Here is a 24,091-nt window from a genome sequence, read left to right as displayed (position 1 = left end):
TTGGGGATATGGAGATAGATGGACAGAGTTAAATATTTTCTTCCCCCCAAGGGCGGAAGCTCTGAAGCCTCTCCCTGAGTGGAGGCTGCAGAATAACTCAGGCCTCCTGGGCACCGAGGTGGCCGGTTGGACTGGTCACCTCCTCTCCCTCCGAGTCCCCTGTCCTCCTGGCTTCTTTTCATCTTTACAGTTAATCCTTTCTGGGCCAGCTTTTCTGAGCAAAGACTCTGACCTGCCAAAAAGTCAGCCTTTGGGGGCTGGGGGTGCGGCTCGGCGGAGCACACTCACCTAGGCTCCTCCCCAGCTACAAAATGAAAACGAAAAAGAAAAGAAACAAAACCTAGCCTTCAGGGAGCCCTTCCCGGGCACCAGCTGCCTCCCGTGTAGTTAGTTCATTTCATCTGCAGTCAGCCACCTCTCCCTACCCCTCGCCATCTCTCTTCTGGGCCGCCGTGTGGCGGTCAGGTCTGTGCGTGCATGTGCGATGGGCAACTTCAGTCTCACCTGCTCTAGATTCCAGACCCCTGGGGAGCAGAGACCACGTCCATTCCGTTCACCGTGGTCTCCCCAGTACCTGGCCTACGGAATGCAGGGTCCACAGCAGATGCCTGTCAGATGCAAGGAGGCACATACTGTCACCCAGGAGCGTTCAAGGTCAGGGTTAGGGCTCACATGCACAGTGTTCTGTAATATACCGGAAAAGTCCCTGCAGGGAGGCCATGTTCAAGAGCCCCATCTCGGGGACAGGACTGAACCTACCCTGGCAGCCACTGCCCCCCACTGCTGAGCTGAGTCATGAGGGAGAAGAGATGACAAAGGTGTCACCCGGGGAAAAGACAGTTGCAACCATCATCAGACGCTTTCTGAGGGCTTCCTTGGCTTTGGGAACCGTGCTAGATGCTGGGGCCTTGACAGAAAGAAGCCTCCCTCTTGGAAGCCAAAGACAGGAAGGAAAGCCTCACAATGAATTCAGAATCATAATCATGATTCAGCAGCACCTGGAAAGTGCTAATAAGGAGACGTGATAGCATGTGGCCATTTCTGGCAGAACTTGGGGGAGGGGTTTGAGAAATCTTCCTGGATGGAGTGAAGTTTAAATTGAAGCTTGAACTGTCAATCAAAGTCGCCAAGGGGCAGGTGGAGAAGAAGAGTGCGCCAAGAAAAGCAGAAAGCGTGTGCAAAGGTCCTGAGGCTCGGAAGTCATTAAGGCCAGAGAACAGCTTAGGACCAGAAAGGAGAGGTGTACCAGGCTGTGTGAGCTGCTAGGGATCTTGGTCCTTCTTTTGAGGACATCAGGATGCCCTGAAGGGACAACAAGACCAAGTGAGGGGCCACCCAGCAGCTGTGGGAGGAGACACTCCTTGCACAGAGGGCCCTTCCCAGCTACTGTGGACAGGCTCTCTCTTCTCTCCACCTTCCCATGTGCTCTCCTATCCCCAGGGAGAACTGTCTTAGACAGAGGCTTCGGGAGGCAGCCCTGCACTTGGCTTCTTTCCCTTCCCAAGGCCCCGCTCTCAGCCTCCCCTGGGTGTCGGTGCCTCCTGCCACTTGCTCCCAGGTTTCCTAATAGAGCCTGCTGTTCCTCCTCCCCTGGGGGCCCCAGCGGCCCTCTGCTGCAACCTCAGGTTTTCCTGGGCTTAAAGGGGCCACGTCAGCCCAGCCCACACCTGCCCAGGAGGTTGGTCGATCTGACTGCACAAACCTCCACCCAACCCAGCGAGCGCTGCCTCCCAGGTCCTCCCCAGGTCCCCTCCTCTGCTGCCGGCTTCACGTCCCCTTCCCTTCTCTTCTTCTTCCTTCTGAGCAGCAGCGGGATGGGCAGAGCCAGGCAGGCAGGTGAGCGCGGGCTCTGGCACCTTGACCGGTCATCTTGGGCCGGCCCTTCATCCCCGCTGGGCCTTAGGCTTCCCTCTTCTGTTACGTGGACCCTTGGACCCCCACCAGGCACCTTCACAGGGCCACTTTCAGATGGAAGAGGCAGGGAGAGAATGGATGGGCGGGAGCCTGCTGTTCATGTATCCGGCCCTGTGGGCACGTTCCAGGCGCTGGGGGTACTCACGCCAGTGACGCAGATGGCAGGAGAAAGAGGAGAAGCAAGATGTCACTTCAGATATGCTGTAAGAGCACAGCAAAGAAGGGGACAAAAGACATTGGGGGTCATGATTTTAAATAGTGTGATGGGGGGAAGTTCAATGACGAGATAAATAAAGCTTTGACTATGGCAAGTGGTGAGCATTCCAGGCAGAGGGACTGGCAGCTGCAAAGGTCCTGAGGCAGGACCTACATGGGGGAGGGTGGGCAAGAGGCCTGTGTGACTAGAGTTAGGGAAAGGGAAGAATGGGAGGAGTTGAGAATAGAGGGTTATGGGGATGAGATTAGGTAGAGTCTTGTGGGTCGCTAGGGACTTCAGCTTTTCTTCTGAGTGAGAAGGGGCAGAGCGGTGTGATCTGATTTGCTGCATATTTGAACAGATCCCTCTGACTGCTGTGTTGGTTAGGTAGAGGGGGCAAGGGCAGGAGCCGGAGACCAGTGTGGCCTCCTGCTGAAGTCCAGGTGAGAGAGAACAGGGGCTCTGCTCCAAGAGGACTGACAAGTACCCAGATTCTAGATCCACTTGGAAAGTAGGGCTGCAAGATGTCCTGATAGATAGTTCCAGAATACTATCTATCTGTGTATTTTGCTTTCATAAAAGTTTATTTTCCTTCCTTTCTCTCTTTCCTTCTCTCTCCTTCCCTTTCATCCACCTATCTAAATTTTCAAGAATCAGCTCTACAGAGGCATGATTTCCATACAACGAAATGCGTTTTAAGTGGTCAGTCTTGGCAAACACGCACACCTGTGCAGACACCAGCACTGTCAAGAGACACCGTCCTCTGCGGTTCCCTGTGCCCCTTGCAGCTGACCCCTCCCCTCCCCCGGCTTGGGCCACCACAGACCCGCTCTGCCACTCTGGTCAGTTCTTCTAGACGTTCATGTCACTGGAACCAAACCCTTGGTGCTGTTGGGTCTCTGGCTCCCTTGCGTGGCCTGGCTTCGAGGTCTGCTCCTGCTGAGCACACGGGTCACCTCCCTCGCTGGACGAGTGGCACTCTGTTGTGTGGTGGCATAACAGCTCACATCGTATCCCGGGGTGTTGGGTTTTCCATTCAGTCTTCAAGAAAACCTGGGAAGGTGGGTATTCGTTTCCCATTTTTTCAGATGAGGAAGTTGAGAATCTGAAGAAGGAATGAGCAGAACTTCCACAGCTTAGAGGCTCACGTACTGGTGTCCCTCTGCCTCCTGTCCAGTGGCTCATGGGTGAATGAGTTTAGGAAGGGCAGCCTAATTCTCTCTCTGTCCATCGCCCCAATCTCTCATCTCTCTGCTCATGGCACCCCCCACACAACCACTTTCTCCCACTTCCTCAGCCTGAGTCCGACCTGAGTTCAAATCCCACTTTCGCTTTCTTGCTGTGTGACTTGGGATAAGTCACACAACCTCTCTGCACATCCATCTAAGAAACAGAGGTCATATTTACACCGTCGTCTTGAGATCCCATCCGTGCTCTCCTCTCTGTCTCTCACCAGTTTCTCTCTGGCCTGGGTAGAGCTGAGAGTCCATGACTGTGGCCGTGGCTTTCTGTGGCTGGAGGGGAGGGGAGGGCTGAGGTGTCTCGGCCCTAGCTGCTCCTGCCTGCTGGGCAGAGGAGCTGGGGACACTGAGGACTCTTCCCATCAGATTAAAGCTGGATTTCCGCTGGTAAAGCCCCGGGGTCGGTTGGTTTTCTAAAAGTTTCCTGGGGCTTCAAATGGGCACCAGGATTGACAACCACAGGCTCCAACAGCGAGCCTCTGCAGAAGGTAGACTTGAGTTTGGATCCTGCCTCCTGGGTTAAGGTGCGTCACGCCTCGGACCAGCAGCTTGTCCTGGAAATGAGCCCAGCATCTCAGGTCCAAGCCCACTCAACTGGGGGGGCAATGAGGCCCAGGGAAAGGAAGGCGCTGCCCGAGGTCACGCGGCCTGATGGAGTTTGCAGACAGGTCCTCCGGTCAAGGGGGCGCCTCTAGGTTTCAGGCACTGTTCCAGGTTCTGGAGAGACCCAGAGAACAAAGCAGAAAAGTCCCTGCCTTCACCGAGCTTCCAGTCTAGCTGGGGAAGAAAAACAGAGAAGGTAATAAACAAATCCTATGGTACATCAGTAAATACTGGGGGGAAAGAAAAATGTGACCAGGGAGCGGGGCAAGTGGGTGGGGGCGGGCAGCCAGACTGTGGTTTTAAATGGAGACCGTCCGGGTACCAGTGCCACTGTGGGAGACAAAGACAGCGCGTGGCACAGGCCTTGTGTGCAGGTGGTGATGAGCTGGAGGCAGCTGTGTGACATCTAGGGGACATCCCCCTGCGGGCTGACATCTGGAGAGGCAGAGGGGTGGGGAAGAAGTCAGGAATGTGTATGGGGGGCTCAGCAGGACATATATGGCATCCAGGGAGGAGGGACCCGGTTGGGGATGGAACTTTGGGGAGAACCTCACAGTAGGATGCAGGTGCGGTGTGAAGTCACTTTGGCCACTTTGTGTCAGCTTGTCTCTACAGCTTAGGTGACCGCCGACATTAGTCCAGTTTTGCAGAATCAGTCTTCTTTCAGTTTTTCAGAGGTATTAACTCATTTAAACCTTAAGCAATGCTTCAGTAAGAGGTAATTCTTATCTCTGACAGACAAGGAAGCTGAGGCACAGAGAGTGGCAGTCAGTTGCCCAGGGTCACACAGCTAGACAGGGCAGAGGCAGTGCTTGGAGCCTGTGCTCCTCTCTCTGTTGCCTCTGCTCATGGAAGACTTGAGCAGCCCCCAACTAACCTCACTGTCCCGTTCCTGGTGGCCCCTAGCTCATACACTCTGTCCACGCAGGGCCGTGTCTGCTGACGTCTCCATGGACACGTCGCTATCCTGCTCAGATGGTCCTCCGCGGTCTCAGTTTCACTGGTGCCCACAGCCACACACTCTCAGCCTCCAGCCTCACATTGCCTTGTGCTGTGACCCTCGGATGGCCTTGCACACTCAGAACCTCATACATGTCCTTAACGTCACCTCCATAGGACCCCACTGTGAACACACTGCTCCACACACGTGATCTCATAAAGTAGAAAACACTAACACGTGTTCCCACAAAAGTACTTTTTTTTTTTGATACTGGGGATTTAACCTAGGGGCATTACCACTGAGCCATGTCCCCCGCTGCTTTTTATTTTTGGTTTCTGAGACAGGGTCTAAATTGCTGAGGGTCTTGCTAAGTAACTGAAGCTGGTCTTGAATTTACAAACCTCCTGCCTCAGCCTCCCAAGTCACTGGGATTACTGGTGTATGCCAGGGCACCCAACTCCACAAAACTCTCTTGCACACTTAATCTTGCACAAATGCATATTCAAAATATTATGCTTTCTAACATTCACACTACTAAACTGTCCTATTTTTCATGACCTTGAATGTGCACATGACCTTGGATGCTAGGTTGGCTGTGCATGTGCATTTGCCTTGTTACCAAGAAGACTTGACTAGTCACCCAATTTGGTGCTTTTATTATTTATTTATTTATTTTTTTTGTACCAGGGATTGAACTCAGGGGCACTTGCCCAATTTTGTGTTTTTATTAGAGACAGGATCTCACTGAATTGCTTAGCACCTTGCTCTTGCTGAGGCTGGCTTTGTTCCTCCTGCCTCAGCCTCCTGAGCCACTGGGATTACAGGCGTGAGCCACGGTGCCTGGCCTCAACACTGTGCTTTTTGACCTCCAATGGTCTTGCCCTCTCACTTGACTCTGCCTTTCCTTGCGTGAAGACCTCCCATGCTCTCCTAACCTTATGTCATATCCCATCGTGTCTCACTCACATGATCTCACTCTGTGCACACTGCCTTGCACACTCCCACAAATGCAGTCATGCTATCGCACAAACCCACTGTTACGCACATCAGTGCTCTTGCACATTCTCCAGTGTGTGATCAAAAATTTGTGCACACTCATTCAAATTCACATCATCAGAGCCTCACCTGTCTGCTTACACGTCCCACACACCTCCCCCTGTCTTGGAAACTTGTTGACCTTAGCATGTTCCCACCAATGGAAATATTCACACCACCCTGCAAATTCCTTCTGGCTTGTTCCCTCTGCGTGAATGCACACTCCTAGAATCTAACCCATTCTCAGGGCCTCCATTGCACACACAACTTAACACAATGACACCCTGACCCACACAACTTGCCCTTCTTGCACGTCTGTGAACTTGCCATGCTCCCACCATCAGAAATACACCATTGGGCAGACCCTCTTGCTGGCGCACTTACAACCTCACATTCAGTAACTTGCACTGATTGCCCCTCAGATGGCCGAGCTCCCCATTCAGAGCCATCCACCTTGCCCAGTCCTGGTCCTTGCACACCCAGACACTGTGCACGCGCAGGGCGCATTGTGTCACCTACTGATGTGAGCTCTCCTCGCCCACAGGGACTTACCAAGGCCAGTTTACAAACGGCATGCGCCATGGCTATGGGGTGCGCCAGAGCGTGCCCTACGGGATGGCCGTGGTGGTGCGCTCGCCGCTGCGCACGTCGCTGTCATCTCTGCGAAGCGAGCACAGCAATGGCACAGTGGCCCCGGACTCGCCCACCTCACCAGCCTCCGATGGCCCGACGCTGCCCTCGCCGGCCATCCCCCGCGGTGGCTTCGCGCTCAGCCTGCTGGCCAGCGGGGAGGCGGCGCGCGCGCCCCGGGGTGGCCTCTTCCAGCGGGGCGCGCTGCTGGGCAAGCTGCGGCGCACGGAGTCACGCACGTCCCTGGGCAGCCAGCGCAGTCGCGTCAGCTTCCTGAAGAGCGACCTGAGCTCCGGGGCCAGCGACGCAGCCTCCACTGCCAGCCTGGGCGAGGGCGCCGAGGGCGCCGACGACGCCGCGCCTTTTGAGGCGGACATCGACGCCACCACCACCGAGACGTACATGGGCGAGTGGAAGAATGACAAGCGCTCGGGCTTCGGCGTGAGCGAGCGCTCCAGTGGCCTGCGCTACGAGGGCGAATGGCTGGACAACCTGCGCCACGGCTACGGCTGCACCACGCTGCCCGACGGCCACCGCGAGGAGGGCAAGTATCGCCACAACGTGCTGGTCAAGGGCACCAAGCGCCGCGTGCTTCCGCTCAAGAGCAACAAGGTCCGCCAGAAGGTGGAGCACAGTGTGGAGGGTGCCCAGCGTGCCGCCGCCATCGCGCGCCAGAAAGCCGAGATCGCTGCCTCCAGGTAGGCCTGGCTGGGGCCACGCGGGAGGGGCCTGTTGGGATGGGTCCTGGAGCAGGCCAGCTTACAGGCGGTCTCCAAGCCTGTTTCTGCTTCTTTACCATAAGGGATTCCCTCATGACCTTTATGAGGTTAATTGGAGGGGTTCTAGTAGCTGGTGTCACCTGCCGTAGGTCTTCTGTCCCGTCAACCATCTATCCATCCTGCCCCGCCCATCCATACTCTCATACATCCCCCAAGCTTCTGCAATCACCCACATCCTGGCTGATTTAACTCTTACATTCACCCAGCCTTTCTAATACCCACCATCTCCCCACTCAACCATCCAGACGTTCATCCAAGCCCTTCATTCATTGTGCCTTCTTTAACACCCACCTGAGCAACCCCTCTGTCTACCTAACCCTTCCATCCACCCATCTACCTCCAGCCACTGGACCTCTCTAACCTTCACCTGAACCACCACCTGGCAACCCTTTACTCATCCTCCTCCATCCATCCAACTGTCTATCCTTTTACTCATCCAGCAATTCAATTCTCCACCCATCTATCTACCCAACCACCCATGCAACTGCCCAGACCTCCTTGCAGCCCTGTATCTGTCCCTCATCCACCTGTCACCCACATTCACTCAGTTGCTCTGAGCCACCCAGCCTAACATCCAACCATGGGTTGATTCACCAGCCACCTGCATTCACCCAACTACTCCCATTCATCCCCTTTGCACTTCCATCCACTGAAATAGCACCCCTCCTACCCCCTCACCCAGCCACCTTGCCATCAGCCAGTCACCCACCTCCTTCACCATGTTTCCATCCAACAATCCATTATACTTCCACCCACTCACCCGTGTTCACCCGGCCATCCACCCAACCACGCACCCACCCACCCTGTCTGCCATCCCTGAGCACCCACCCTATTTACATTCAAATTCCTCTACGTCTTCTCCTTCTACTTCAGATTATCTTTTAATGTTGTCTCCAGGCATTGATGGCACCTACTATGTGATGGCTATTTTAAGTGATTTACAAATATTGAGTCCTTCAGTCCTCTTAACAACCTTATAAGAGAGATACCATTTTATTGCTATTTTACAGGTGAGCTCAGTGAGGTCAGAGAGCTCATTTAGAAGGTGACTTCTCCAAAATCACCCAGTTAGAGAGTGGCCTTCTGTCACCTGGCTCCACCCTCCTATCCAGTGTCATTTTCTACCATTCTCCTCCTGGGCCTGGGCTTTTTCCCCTTGTGCTGGTCACTCGGGTCTTTTGTTAATATTTTCCAGTCCCTCCTGCTGAAGGGCTTGTGTTCAGGCTGGTTTCTCTGCCTGGGTTGCTCCTCTTTCCTCCTGCTGCCCACTTAGGTACTTTGGAGTGAGCTGCAGATAGTGAAGCCCAGTAGGTCTCAGTCCTGCCGTGGGCGAGTTCTCTGGAAGTAGACTCTGAGATGAAGATTAGTGGGCACGATGGGGGATGGAAGGAAGCAGAATAGGGTGGAGGGAGACCCTGGGCAGTAATAAAATCTCCACAAAGGCCTGTCCAACCACAGGGGGTGCTCTGCAGTGGAGATGACCTTCAAAGATGTCCCATGTTGGGGTGACGGAGCTGGGAGGTCACACCCTTAGCACTGATGCAGGTGATCCTCAAATAAAAAAGAGCAAGACTAGGTCTGGACAGCTTTCTTGCGCCAAGAGCGTATTAGCGAGGATGGACAGCTGACAGTTCTCTGAGAAGCTGGGGTGGGAGAAATCACTCTTCAATCTTTTTTTTTTTTTTTTTGGTCCTGAGGACTGAACTCAGGGGCACTCAACTACTGAGCCATATCTCCAGCCCTATTTTGTATTTTATTTCGAGACAGTGTCTCACTGAGTTGCTGAGTGCCTTGCCATTGCTGAGGCTGGCTTTGAACTCGTGATCCTCCTGACTCAGCCTCCCGAGCTGCTGGGATTACAGGTGTGGCTACCGTGCTCGTCTTTGCCCTTCAATCTTCAAGGGGAATCTGGATGGTACTTCAGAGTATCCACTATGGTGCTGGACCAAGCGCCGTTCAGTTAGGATTTCTAGTCACCGTCATCATTCAGTGAATTTATTGACAGATAATGCTTATGACAGGTAGAAGCCAGGATAGTCCTGGACCCTGAAACATGGGAGAGAGGAACAGGAAAGAGTTTTGTCTCTGGATTCAGAAGAGCGTGCTGACTCTTCTACTGACCAGCTGTGTGATCCTGCCCAAGTTGATTCGCCACTCTGTTGCTGGGGTCCTCTTTCCCCATACGATAGATAATTAGGAGGAGGAAACCAGCTGATGCCTGGGACATGCCCAGCGCTGAGCAGCCAGCAGGAAAGCAACCCTTGTTAAGATCTCCTGTGTTTGATTTTAAGGCGAGGAAATAGAAGGCTGGAAAGAGGGAGGGATTCCCCTTCCTATTTCTACGGGGGCAACATCTTGCCCTCTCTGCCCCCTTACTTCCCCTGCCTTCCCTCTCCTTCCTGCCCATGCCTGCACCCTTGAATGTGGAGGTGTTGAGCTCTCCCTGCTCAGAAGGTCGCTGGGGCCACCAGAGCCTTTGGAGTGAGTGAACAGGCTCTTGCACTGGGAGCCGCTGTGAGTGGTGGGCAGGGAAGGTCTGCAGTCCTCCTGTGTGCGAGGAACCAGTCCCTGTGCCCTGGGGCTGATGTCCTGTGTGTGTGTGTTGGTGGCCCAGTTAAGGGAGTCTTTGGTGAAGAGGAAATGCAGGGTTGTGCCTCTTCCCCTTCCCTGGGGCTTGGGTGAGTGACTTGGCCACAGAGGGACAGGAAACTCCCCAGCAGCCTCCTGGAGCCGGCTGGGCCTGGGATTCTCTCCATCCTGGCCTCTGGGCTTGGCCCTGGGCTTGTGTGTCCAGCTCAGCCTACAATCAGGACACTTTTCCCAGGAGAAGGGAGCAAATAGTCACATCTCATCCTTGAAATGGACCAGAGATGGAAAAAGATTCTAGACCTGCATCTTCCAGTGTCCCAGCCGGGGGCCACCTGTGTCTGTGGAGTGCTCGAAATGTGGCTGGTTCCAGTTGAGACACTCCGAGTGTGAGATGCACACTGGATTTCCAAGATTTAGTATGAAAAGAATGTAATTCTATGAATATGCTGAAATGACTATACTCTAGACATATTGAATTAGAGAAGATATATTATTGAAATTAATTTCATCTGTTTCTTTTTGCTTTTTTTGAATGTGGTTACTAGAAAAACATTTTCATTACCCCCGTGACTTGCATGGCATTTTTATTGATCAGTGTTGCTCTAGATCCATTCAGGCCCTTGGAGATAGTCCAGCCCCACCACCGACCAGATGGGGAAACTGAGGCCCAGAAAGGGATAGAGACATAGCCACGGCTACTAGGTAGTGGAGGGAAACGGGATCCTTGCCTTCTGATTTTGCGAGGAAGGACTCTTTTGGTAATGCCTTTTAAGGTCCTGGGTTGCGGAGTAAAGCTGGGACATTTGGAGTGGTGCCTGAACTGTTCTGGTTGTCACACTTACACCCTGCTAAATGACTTCTTTCTGGAAGGAGCAGAGTAGATGGCTAAGCCCAAGGCCCTCAGTTTCCTCATTTCTAAAAGGAGAAAAATGGTAATGACCTTGAAGTGTCTTCAGGGCCAAAGCAGAGGCTGCATGGGAAGCTCTCTGTGCAGGGCCCGCCAGCAGGAAGCCCTCAATCATTGTCAAGGGCTATTGTCATTGGCTGGTATTCTTATTGTGTCCCTTGTGGTGCTGGGTAGAGATATCCTTAGAGAGTTCTCAGCTACTCCAGGGTCTAATGTTAGGAATGTCTCAGGGTTTGTACTGGGTGACGTCACTGAACTGCTCGGTCTTCTGTCCCCACCATCCCTTCCTCTCCTATAACTCCTCCCCAGGCCGGCCCTGGGAACTCCCAAGTTGAGTGCAGAGCTAGAGTTGGCTTTGCAAGTTGCTGGGGACAGAATTTTTCTTGTGTGTGGGAGGCCCGGTGGCAGAGTGGCCAAGAGTTTGGGATAAGGCATTGACCAGCCTGACATTGAATCTGGGTTCAGCCTTTTGGAAGCTGTGTGACCTCAGGCAAGTTTGCACCTCTCTGGGGCTTATTTTCCTCTTCAAAAAGAAGGTAGAGGCTGTTACTATGAATCATGCCTCATTCTGCAAGGACCTTGGAGTCTCCCCTGAGATTGAAGCCACCTGGGGGACAGCCTCCTCCTCTTCTCTCAGTCCATACAAAGTGTTTTCCAAACTTTTACCTCCTGCAAGCCACACTCCCAATTTTGGTTACATTCACACCCCCTCCCCCCATTAACTTACCTCCTGGATCTTCATCTTTTAATCAATTTGCTTATTGAACAGGAGGGCTTTCTAATCACCTTTGTAAATAGAAAACCAATATCCTGGGGAGTTCTGAAAACAGAACAACATCATTCAAATCCAGGGCCATGCTGTGGATGGCTGATTGCGCTGAGTCTGAAGACTGTACTTTTTTTTTTTTTTTTTTTTTTTTTTGCTGAAAAGAGACATTGGCAAGAGATTGGAGGTTTGAAAGATCTGTAGTCACTGGAGCAGGACTTTCTCCTCGACTAGTAAGAAGAATGGAACCGCAGGGCATGGTAGCACCTGCCTGAAATAGCAGCTCTGAGGGCTGAGCCAGGAGGATCGCAAGTTCAAAGCCAGCCTCAGCCACTTAGTGAGGCCCTAAGCAATTTAGTGAGACCCTGCCTGAAAATAAAAACTAAAAATGGCTGGGGATGTGGCTCAGTGGTAAAGCACCTCTGGGTTCAATCCCCACAACCCCCATGCCCCCCAAATGTATCTGATGCCATTCAAACTGTGACTTCACACTGTCCACACCCATTTCTCTCTACACCAGGAACACAGGCCTCCCCAGGAAGAGGGCTTGGCCCTGGATGAGGTCCGAGGGAGGGTCTTGGTGATTGCCCATGTTTGAACCTGCTTTTAAAATTTTTATTTATGAAGTGCTGATACAGTTCTTATTTCTGAGAGCCAGTCTAAGTAATATATTATTATATTATGTCATCCTTCAATAGTCCTATGAAGAAGGTCTCATGATTCCCATTTTACAGATGGAAGCTGAGGCACAGACAGGTTAAGTGTCTCAAAATAGTCACACATGGCCACGCCATGGCAGGGCTGGGAGTTGCAGCCAGGTGGGCCGGGAAGGAATGTTCTTCTCTGCCTCCTGACCTCAGCTGGGTCTCCTGTCACCAGGTCTGATTAGCCCTTGCTCAGTGTGGGGCCTGTGCTGAGGCCCTGGGCACACAGAGTGGCTCATCAGGGCCACCGCCCTCCAGGGACTCACGGCCCCGTGGTGTCAACAGACAGGGATTGGAAATAGTCGGTGGTGGAATAAAGGGAGGAAGGAGCTGAAAGTGGGGTCCCAAAGCCAAGAGCAGCCTGTCGCCCCAGGTGGTGGGGGAGAGTCCCTGCAGCAGCCACCTCTGGTTGGGGTTCATCAGTAGGGAGGAGGGAAGGGTCCTTCCAGGTAGAGGCTCCGGGATGTGTGCAGCAGGGAGGCGGGAAGTGTGCAGTGTATTTTGGGAGCCGTGAGTCACTGAGAGCGCTGGAGGGGCGGGGACAGTAGAGATAGGCCGGCCTGGTGGCAAGACTGGTCAGTTTCCAGGGCAGGAGAAGGAGCAGGGCCTGATAGTACCAACTAAAATATTATGGCGAGGGAGGGGGCCTGTGTTTTATAAGGAGGGTGCAGACTGTGTGTCACTTGCTAGAGATGGTAGGACACGGGGACCTGGCCTCCTCCAGTCCCCTGGGGAAGGCCTGCCACTTCCTAGTTGTGGCAAACGACCACCTTGCAGGATCACAGTTATTCACATGTTCCCTGAAACAGTCTTGTGTTTGTTAGTTTTGTGTTTTCATTGTTGTGACCGAAATACCTGGGCTAATGCATTAGATGCCCGGCGTTGAGTCTGGGTTCAGCCTTTTGGAAGCTGTGTGACCCCAGGCAAGTTTGCACCTCTCTGGGGCTTAGTTTTCTCCTCACACAGGAGCTGGAAGAGGAAACAGGACAATTTAAAGGGAGGAAGATGTATTTTGGGCTCCTGGTTTCAGAGGTTCAGTCCATGGTTTGCTGACTCTGCTGCTCTGGGCTGGTGGTGAGGTGGTACATCATGGCAGAAGTCATGACAAGAAGCACTGTCACCTGTGGCACCCAGGAAGCAGAGAGAGAGGGGGCAGAACCAGGGACAGGATATGATCCCCAAGGGCACACCCCCAGTGACCACCTGCCTACAGTTACCTAGTACAGTAGTCCTTTCGAATTATTAATCCATTAAATGGATTAACCCACTGGTTAGGTTACCGAATCATAATCTAGTCATTTCACTTCTGAACATTAACACAGGAGCTTTTAGGGAATATTTCATTTCCAAATTATAACAAGTCTAAAGTAAACTCTAGATATTATGAAAGAATTCACCTCAAAGCACTTTAAGATGCACCTCTAAAACATAAGGGTATTTCCTACATAATCCTAAAGCCATCATTCCACCGAATAGATCAACAATAATTCCATATACATTATTTCTTTCTCAAAAAAATTTTTTTTGGTACCAATTTTTTTTTTGAACACAGAGGTTCTTTACCACTGAGCCACATCCCGAGCCCTTTAAAAATTATTTTGAGACAAGGTCTTGATAAGTTGCTTAAGGCCTCACTAAGCTGCTGAGGCTGTCTTTGAACTAGCGATCCTCCTGCCTCAGCCTCTTGAGCTGTTGGGATTACAGGCGTGCACCACTGAGCCCGGCTTTCTCAATTTTTATCTAATATATTTCATATCTGGTTTGTTCAAATGGGAAATCGTCTCCTTGTGGTTTTGATTTGCATTCCCTAGTGACTCATGTTGACTTTCTTACCTTGAACTTACTGGCCATTCATCTATCTTCTTGGAGAAGTGTCTACTCAAACCTTTTGCACATCTTAAAATTGGGTTGTCTTTTTTGTTACCAAGTTGTAAGACTTCTTTATCAATTACGAATACAAAGGCTCTTTATCAGCTATGTGATTTGCAATTATGTTTTCTCATTCTGTGGATTATCTTTGTACTTTCTTGATGGTGTCTTTTGAAGTACTAAAGTTTTTATTTGATGAAGTACAGTTTAACCTATATTTCTTGTGATACCTATGCTTTTGTTGTCATGTCTGAGAAAAATATTGTTTAATCCAAAATCTTCTTCTGTAAGTTTTTTCTAAGTATTTTATAGTTTTGGCTTCTATGTTGAACCCTGTGATTCGAGGTGATACCTGTATATAGTGTGGGGTGGAGTCTGATTTCATTCTTTTGCTGGTGGATATGCAGTTGTACTGCTTGTTGACAGGACTATTCTTTCGCTCATTTTTTTTCTTGGCTACCTCATCAAAAATCAATCCATCATAACTGTGAGGATTTATTTCCGGGATCTCGGTTCCATTCCATTGATCTCTGTATCTGTCCTTCTGCCAGTTACTACATCTTTGAACTGAGTTTTGAAGCTGGGAAGTGTGAATCCTCCGACCTTGTTCTTTTCCAGGATTATCTAGGAGATCTTCAGTCTTTTGCATTTCTACGTATATTTTAGCATCAGATTGTCAATTTTTGCCAAAGGGTTGGGGGGAGAGGCAATTGAGATTTTAGTAGGGATTTAGTTGAATCTGTAGATCAGATTGGGAAGTGTTGTGATTTGAACAATTTTAAGTCTTCCAATCTATGAAGGATTCAGTTCAGTTTCTTTCAGTGAGGTCTTGTAGTTTTCAGGGTACAATTTTTATTCTCCTGTTAAATTTATTCCTCAGTTGTTTTTGTTCTTTTTGCTGCTCTTGTACATGTGGCAGGGCATTGGAGAGGGAGGAGGGGGCTGGTGACATCAGCAGGAGGCTAACCAGGGCTTGGGGGTTCCAGAAGCATCAAATTATCCTCCTCCTTCTGTTCTCATTGTTTTATTTTTTTTATTGAAGGAAGGAGAGGGATGAGGTGGCACTCTGCCTGGCACACGCACCTTAGATTGGGGGTGGGATGGGCGGGGGCAGGGAAGGGCATGGGAGGAGTCACACAGAGGCGTACAGTGGTGAACCCCAGGTGGCCCGGGACATTGTCAGAGTTGAGACAGTCGCTTCCTTGTTTTCTCACCCCAGTCCCTTTCCACCTTTCCTCCTCTTCTGCTAGGGGGAGGTCACTGAGGCAGAAACAGGTCAGTGGAGCAGGAGCCCTGGGACATGAGTCAGGAGACCCTCAGCAACACTTGCGGTTAACCTCAGCCCCACACGAAGGCCTGGGGATAATGGCTAGCATTGTGTGGTTTTAATTGAGGACTTGGTATATGTCAGGTTGAGTCAACTCCTTTAACTGATGCACATAGGGGTTTTTTGAAACATGCCCAGAGTCGAGAGCTGGTAAGGGACAGGGCTGATTCTGACCCCAGAGTTTGCTTTATTTGCTGCTATATTCTAAATGCAGTTGTTTAGCCACAACACTGGTCTGCTACTTGAAATGGTGAATTTCTCTGTCTCTCTCTTTTCTTCTTTTGCTCTTTTATCACTGTTCTAAGCAACATCCTTGTTAAGATTCAAGGAAGATCCAAATCATAAAAAAAAAAGTAATAAAATCCCTGACCTACTTCTGCCCTGTTTGTGCTTTCCAAGTGACTTTTATTAACAGCTCACCTAAAGAATCCGCCCATTGACCTTTTCTTCTTTGTGTTTTTCATAAATAGAACTGCAGCTTGTCTTTTTGACTCAGCGTCTCGAGGCCTTTTTATCTTATGCACATGGGTCTGCCTTACTCTTTTTGGTGGTCACAGAATATCCCAAAGTTTGGGGCACCATGATTTATTCAGCCAATCTTTCTGGATGGAAAAACTAAGCCATTTTATCTTTTCTTGATCACCAACGAGGCTGCAGTGAGCATCCAAGGACCCATGTCCTACTCACAGAACAGGTTAAAGGGACAACCAGGCGACTTATCCTGTCAGGGACATTCAAGCACCATTGGCATACATGGGAAATGTAGAAGTCCCCTTCTCCACAGGGCGACTTCCCAAGACCCTCAGTGGGTGCGTGGAACCGTGGACAGTACTTTCCTTAGACTGTGTTTTGCTATGCACGCATACTTCTGATAAAGTTTGATTTACAAGTTAGGCACAGTAAGAGTTAGCAACAATACCAAAATAACACAACTATAACACTCTACGAGCCTAGAAGTTATTTTAAACTTATGAATTGTTCTTTTTGGAATTTTCCATTTAATATTTTTGGACCAGGGTTGACCTTGGGTAACTAAAGCTGGAAAGCGAAACTGCAGATAAGCAGGGCCTTCGGGGTGATGTCAGCTCACCTGGGTGACTCCGCAGGGGACTGTCACCTGATGTTCACCATCATATGCCCTCAGTGGACTCTCCCCACAGGGTCCACGGTACCTTTGAGTGGATTAACACAAACAAAAAGCAAAATTCCAAACCACCCCGTCCAGCTTCCCACACCATCCTCCCATATACAGTTAACAAAGGTTTAAATCATCGTTGCAAGGGAGACAGGGGTACATGTACGGGTTAAATTTCGAGAGGTGGATTTTCTGGGTGGAAAAGGATTTTATGTATCTATTTCTTTTGGGTTTGAGACTTGAACCCAGGGGTAATTTAGCACTGAGCCACATCCCCAGCCCTTCTTATTTATTTATCTATTTATTTATTTTTTAATTTTGAGTCAAGATCTTGCTAAGTTGCCTAGGGCCTCGCTAGTTTGCTGAGGCTGGCCTTGAATTTGTGATCCTCCTGCCTTAGCCTCCCAGTTGCTGGGATTACAGGTGAGTGCCATATCCCCAGCGCATTGTAATTATGACGAGGACCCCCACTGGCCTCCCAAAGGGTTGCTCCAGATAGATCCCCTCCTCCTCAGCCCCGGCTGCCACGCTGTGACAAGTTGTTTGAGGGTACTCAGGTGAGCCATGAACCCAGGGGCCGCCGTCAGCACCCTCTGTCCTTGTCCTCTGTCTCTGGCTTGCCTCCTGAGGTCCGTTAAGTGTATTCAGCTCCCTGGGGATGGGCTCATCAGGACAGAGAGGACCCCCAGCCTGGGACTCCTGCCCTCCCTCACGTCCTTCTTTCCCAAGTCGCCAGATGGACAAAATCCCCGGCGCCCAGAGACCCAAGACTGGGGTCAGTGGAATTTCCTGAGTTATGGGGCGGGATTCTGGTGACATACACGAGGCAGCTGTGACATTACACGCCAAGGCGGAGAGGCCAGGAGGGGAGAAGAGCTGGCCTGTGTCCTTGGCAGGGGGAGGCGTTAGACAGGGGTGGGGGGGCAGTGTGTTTGGGGGAGGGGGACGCCCCTGAGCGTGGAGAGCGGAGAAGCCGTGTGCTCCCAGACAGTCCTCAGAAAAAGGCAGGCGGCTGGAAGTCACCTCAGGCAGGAAGTGGCCTCATGGGCTCATGTCACGATGGAGAAACTGAGGCAGGAAGGGGCAGAACCCCAGCGAGGGCGGAGGTGAGCAGAGGGGGCCCTGAGGCCTCAGTTGGCTTCTGGTCCTTGTTCCCAAATCCAGCAGGAAGAGGCCGGGGCTCGGTGAGGTGGAGGTCATGACCCAGCCGCAGGGTCTTCCCACCTTATTTTTTAGCCCAAAGAGCAGAGTCAGAGGTGAGACAGGGGGACAGCTTGCACCCTGGAGAGAAGAGGGCCCCTCAACCCCACAGGGGAGAGTGTCCTCACTTCCCTGAGCTGACGCCGGGGACTCAGGGGTCAAGTCTGGAAGGGAGCTGACACGGGAGCCCTGGGATCAGGACGGAGTGTCTGAGAGCTCAGGGTCAGGGTCAGGGTCAAGGTCAGGCGGCCTCCACCCTCACTGGTCATGCGGCCTTGGGCAGGTGTCTCCCCCTAAGCCTCTCATCCCCCGTGTGTCACCTCTGAGATGCAGATCATGAGAGAAGATCCAGGGGGCCCTTACACGTGCCGTGTTGGGACAGAGCCTGGTGCAGGACGGGGACCCCACAGTGCCTTCTCACCACCGCCTGCCAGGCCCCAGGACGAGGGGGTTTATGGCTCCATCTCATTAATCCTCATGAGCCAAGAGCTGCCCCTTAGATTCGCCCATTTCACAGATGAGGAAAGGAGTCCAAACTCAACAAAACCACGGCGTGGCCAGGCCTCCCATTCTCTGGCCCAGACTCGCCCTCTGAGCCCTTGGAGGAGAAAGCCTTCAGCCCCCACAACCCTGGCTTCTGTCCTACCACCCGCCTGGTACTTGGCGCCTGGCCGTGCTTTTCTCTGTAGAGCGGCCGGGCGCACAGGCTGGGCAGACTGAGGAACCGAGGCTGGAATCCTGCACTGTCCTTGCCCGTCCTGTGTCCTCTCTGAGCCTCACCTTCCTGTCTGTGGAATAGGGACGTAACAGCCCTGCCTCCTGGGGTTGCCCCAGGATCCCTGAAGTGGGTGTGTAGAAGGATTTGCATGGCCATGGTGCCCTGGGGGTGCTCGGCAGGTCCGTGGGGGCCAGGGCCAATATCACCATCGTTCTGCTCCCCTAGCGCAGGGTGAGTGGGCATGGTGGAGCCAGGGTGACCCTCCTTCCCCAGCACTGCCTTGCTCCGTTGGGTTTCCAGCTTCCGCTTGCCTTCCCAAGACCACACCAGCGAGGCCCTGCCATCAGGAGGGGAGATAAAAATAAAGCCAGGCCTCAAATCTGTCCGGTAAACACCCAGCTCCCTAAAAATAGCCCCTTGCAACAGGTCTCCAGCACCAGGCGGGTGCGAGGGATGGAGCTCCGCAAGGCTGCCTTCCCCGAGGGGCATGGCCCCGGGAGGGCCTCCGTGTCACCCCACCTGCCCCCAGAGCCTCTGGGCCTGAGGGGAACCAGGCGCCCCTGTGTGTCTCCAGCCCCTTCTCTCTCTTGTCACCACCAACAACCCCTGTCCTGGCCCACTGCAAGGGTCCCTCCCAGCTCCTCCCTCCTCTTCCTGCCCTGGGCTCGTCACACAGCAGCCTGAAAACTGTCAGCCCGGCCTTGCCACTCTGCTGGGCGAACTTTCTTGGGACCCTTAGTTTGAATTCCCTTGAAATCGGAGCCAGACAAAGTTTGGAGCAAGTGCTTTATTTGAGAGGAGATGCCCAGAAGGAGGTGAGAGGCAGGGAGTGGGGCAAGGGGGACAGGGGAGGAGGACAAGCTCTAGACCACCAGGACTGGACTGGGCTGGGACCCCAATACCCCCAGGATTCCCCACCCTGGCTCCAGTCCCTTGTTTACTGAGAATCTCCCCTGGGGTGTACATTCTCCCACTGTGGGTTGTGCATGGGCCTGGGGGTGAGGGGTCTCCTGCAGCATCTAAGCAGGCTCTGGGCAGGTCGCAGACAGCTGTGCTTGTGTGACCCTGACAATGCTGGCGAGGCTGCCCTGTCCTCCACAGTGAGGGTGAAATTAGGAATGGACAGAGGAGATGTGACAGAGGCACTGGGTGTCTGCTGTAGGACAAATTCCAGATTCTTCCTTCAGCCCACAGCACCCTTCCTGTCTGGCTTCAGCTCACCCCACCAGCCCCAACTCACACCAGTCTCCCTGTCACTCACCTTCAGCCACTGTTCCTTCAAGGGTCACTCTCTTCCCTGCCGGTGGACCTTTGCATAGCTGTTCCATGTGCCCTAATGCTTGTCCCTCACTGTGACCTCACTGATAACACCAGCTCACTCCTCCCGCCTCACTTAGCTCAGACGTTTCCTCCTCAGGGAAGCATTGAGCTCAGGCCTAGTCTGGGTGCCCTGTTTTATGAGTTCCTGGCACCTTAACCCAGGTGCCAGCTCCTGGCATAGTACCCAGCCGACAAGAGGCTCAGGAAGGAGGTTGATAGACAGTGTTAACTGTCAATCATCTTCTAACAGGGAAAACCTGGAGCTCAGAGGGAGACATCCTCGGTTCTACTCATGTAATTCCTCAAACACATTCCACGGATGTTTATGGAGAGTCAACTGTGGGCCAGGTAGTGTTCTAGACTCAGGGAAGGATGCAGAAGGATCCTGGCCCTCCTGACGCTTCCATCCTAGCTGGGGAGACATGCCAGCGTGGGCCTCATTGATGTCCAGCGGGGACACGGAGGAGGAGTTGGCAGAGTTAGCTGGGGGCAATCTGTGTGTGCCTGTCGCAGGAGAGCCGAAACTTCCTTCCCTCCAGATGTGGGAGGAGGCTACAAGGTCAGCAACCCAGTGTCAAGTGGGAACCCCCAGGGCTGACTGTGGCCATGCTGAAGCTGGCCAAGGGCGTGGGCCCCAGGGGCTCTGACCCATGGGTAGAGGGGGTAAGTAGCACCAAGTGGGTCCTCTAGAGTGGGATTTGTGGGAGCTAACTGGGTGGCCTCCCAGCTCTGGCCAGGATAGTTCTCCCCTGCTCACCCCAGCTCCCTAACTCGGGGGTGTGCAGACAGCATCGTGCCAACGAAGACCTGTGCCAAGGGGCCTCAGGATCTTTTCCCTTTAATTTTGAGAAATTGTGAACATTCATTTGCTCCCAACTCCCCACCCCTCTTCCTGTCCCCGTCTCCTTGCCATGTCCACACCCCCTAGGCAGCATTACCTGGGTTTCTTTCCTCCCCGGGTTTCCGCTGGCCTAGATCAACGGAGTGTGTGAGATCCGCTGGTATCTGACCAGGTTCCACCTACAAAATGGCAGCTTCACACAGAAACACCTGCTATCAGCAGATGCCTGTTGGGAGCTGCAGATTGCACACGGTGTTTTCAACTTTGCTTTCTTCTCTTTGCTGTGTGTAAATTGGAGATATTCCCATATCTTTTCAGATAAAGAATTTTATTAGATTTTTTAAACTCCTACCCAGGAGTCCATGAAGTAGCTTGTGCCACGATTGATTCCATTGGTGGCTGTTGTTGAGCGTGGAGCTTTTGAGTGATTTCCAGACCTTTACTGGGTTGGGGAAAGCCATCGGTGCACATCATCTCATCCGAGGCCAGTTATCTCTCCAGACTAGATCCTCCCAGGGCAGTTGCTGGATCTGGGCCTCTCTGCAGAACCGACCCATTTCATCTTCTGTCCACCTTGTTTTAGGGTGGGAAGGTCTCTGCCACCGACAGGCCGAGGATCTTGGGCAAGTCCCTGCCCTCTGCAGGGAGCCATTTCCTGGAGTACTGAGCCATCTTTGGTTTGTCCTTGGGGGGAAAAAAGCCACCCCTGATTTGTTCCCTGACTTGGCCTTTTCTGTGTCCCTGCCATGAGCAGCCATTGTTACTATGGCTTCATTGGGAGGTGACTCAGCCCAGATGGAGCCCAGGGCAGCCCTGTGAGGTCATCAGGGAAAAGCAGACAGAGGGACCAGCCTGGGTGAAGGCCCACAGGTGTGACAGTATGGGCAAAGGCAGGGTGTCCCCAGTGCCAGCCACCAATGAGCCTTCCAGAGTCATACCGTACCCACATGCCATTCGGATTTTTACTCCCTATTTAAGAAATATTTTGACTTTCTTAAGTCTAAATTTATTTTTATAAAAGAACTTTAGATCATTACCACTAATAGAAAATAGAAATCTAATGATAGGTTAAAAGAAGTTATCAAAAAAAGAGGGGGCTGGGGCTGGGGCTCAGGGCAGAGGGCTTGCCTAGCATGTGTGAAGCACTGGGTTCATAAAATAATAAATGAATAAAACAAAGGTATCATGTTCATCTACAACTAAAAAGTTTAAAAAAAAAGAAAAATGAAGCATCATTAAATTATCCTTCAACTCCTCCATCAAAGCCCAGGCTCAGCATTGCTTGCTGCTGTGCTCGGTGCTCCAGAGGAGCCCTGGGCCTGCGGGTGGAACTCAGGGGTAGAATGTGTGTTGAGCACGCGTCAGGGTTTGGATTTGACTGCCAGCAATGAAAACGAAAAAAGAAGCATAAGAGAGGAATTAAAGACATATGAGCATCAAATGAGGTGCTCGTTGATGCTGTCAGAACGGCTGACGTGGAACAATGATGGAACAGTGTTACTTAATGAACAGCCTGGTACCATTTATCACTTTTGGTACGACCAGTGGTAAATAATAGAGACAGCAGCCTGTAAGACACATTTCTCCTGTCTTCTTAGGGCCAGAGAGCGGGAGAGCCAGCCTTTGGCAGGGCCTTTTCTCCAGGAAGTAGACTTGTGGGAGGTTTGGGTAAAAAGAGCCCCCTCCCCCTTGAACAGGCCTTGCACACAGTAGGCACTCACTAAATGCTTATCAGCGGTTGATTCTTAATGAGTCTAAGAGGCTCTTATGGAAGAAGAATGGATATTGAGACAAACAGGTGTCTTCTGGAGTCTCATCCAATAAGGGCATCTGTCCTCCTCACTGTGTTCCCCGGAGCCAGCGGTTGGGTCACAGCTGAGCCTGCTGCTGGAGCCTGGAATGAGAGCTACCATAGTGGAGGGGAGGCAGGCAGGAGCACTCTTGCCATCTTTCCCTCATCTTCTTCGTCCATTTATTTGTTGTACTAAGTAGGGAACCAGCACACACCTGGAGGAGATCAGCACAGGTGTGTTTCCTGCTCACCTGAGGTCCAGAATGGTCCGCTTCCTCAGAGGGCAGCTCTCCTCCACGGGCACATTGGGAGGCCCAGGCTCCGTCCACCTCGTGGCTCTCTGCCTTCCACACCTTGGTGCCCAAGGCCGTCCTGCTCTTCTGCTTCAAGCTGGGGAAAAGGGAGACACAGGAAGAAGACATGGGAGGCTCTTACACATCCTGTCCTCTTACATTCTATTGGTGGAGCCAGTGGCCTCATTCCTGCCAGGGAGGCGGGTGTCTGGAGGACACGGGCTGGTGAACTGCTGACGGTCTCAGCCACGCTCAGTGAACATGGCATCAAGGTCCTCTGTCATCTGCCCCAGGCTAGCTCTTCTTTGGCTCATGACAAGTCACGGTGAACTTTTCTCAAGTCTCTTAAACTTGAGAAAGTGTCTGCAGAACATCTTCCTGTACCTTGGCTCCCTCTGTTTAAAACACCCTTTCCTCTCTTCTCTGGCTGACCAGCTTGTAGGCTTGTGGAAAACAAGACCAACACCTCTAAATTTAAAATGAGACTCTGAAAGTTTCTCAGGATGGCATGGAGGGAGAAGCGCCCTGTGCACAGCCCCGTAGGGGCCTCTTCAATCCCTGAGCTCCCCCACAGAGCAAATGACAGGCCCACTCTGGGAATTGTCCCGTGACCAGTAGGGTAGGGGCCGTCTTTCAGTTACAGAGGACACACTTCAGGAGCTTTGATCAAGAGAGCTAGTGACCTGATTTTCAAAGGGGCATCACGGAGATTACAGGTGAAATACAAGGGTCTGAATTTGCTGAGACAGTTCCCCCCACCTCCTTAATTAATGTCTGTTCTAAGAAGTAGCATGCTGATCGGCTAGCTCCCCAGGGTGGGAAAAGCCCTGCTTCCTACAATGGACTAATTTCCATGGTGTAAATATGACCAATTTCAAGCTACCAGTGTGCAGTCTCTGGATGCAGGGCTTCCATGAGGTGGGAGCAGTTGGTCCTGAGAGCAGGCAAGAGCTTGCAAGCACCCCTCCCGCTGGCCACTTGGCACAGGGCGGGTCCCCTCTTGTCTGCTCTGTTGCATGTTTGGCTCAAAGGTCTCATCTTCAGAGAATCTTTTGCAGGTCCCATTTTTTTTGGTGGGGAGGCTCTCTAGAAGGCTGAAGTTTCTCAATTGGATTCTTTTTCTAATGACCATCCCTACCAGTCTACAAGCTCTTGCAGGCAGAACTTGGGCTTTCAGTTTCTCTCTACCCCTGCTGCCTTGTCCAATGCCCACATGGGGTGGACACCAGGTAACTACTACAGAAGGCAGGCAGGATGGAGGACAAAGGAGGTGGGATTGAAGAGCACCCGCC

At 52.1% G+C, this 24,091-nt stretch overlaps 1 protein-coding gene across 1 annotated transcript in view; it reads left to right on the top strand.

The window, feature by feature from the left end:
- The window catches only part of Jph2 (junctophilin 2), a 62,444-nt gene that overhangs the window by 14,129 nt on the left and 24,224 nt on the right, over positions 1 to 24,091 (top strand). Inside the window, exon 2 of the mRNA XM_026383251.2 lies at positions 6,474 to 7,257. Within this exon, the coding sequence (XP_026239036.2) occupies positions 6,474 to 7,257 (784 nt within the window). The remainder of the gene's footprint in view (positions 1 to 6,473; positions 7,258 to 24,091) is intronic.

Source organism: Urocitellus parryii, chromosome 6 (assembly GCF_045843805.1).
Source record: "Urocitellus parryii isolate mUroPar1 chromosome 6, mUroPar1.hap1, whole genome shotgun sequence".
Lineage (NCBI taxonomy): Eukaryota > Metazoa > Chordata > Mammalia > Rodentia > Sciuridae > Urocitellus > Urocitellus parryii.
This window is presented reverse-complemented; position numbering and strand designations above follow the sequence as displayed.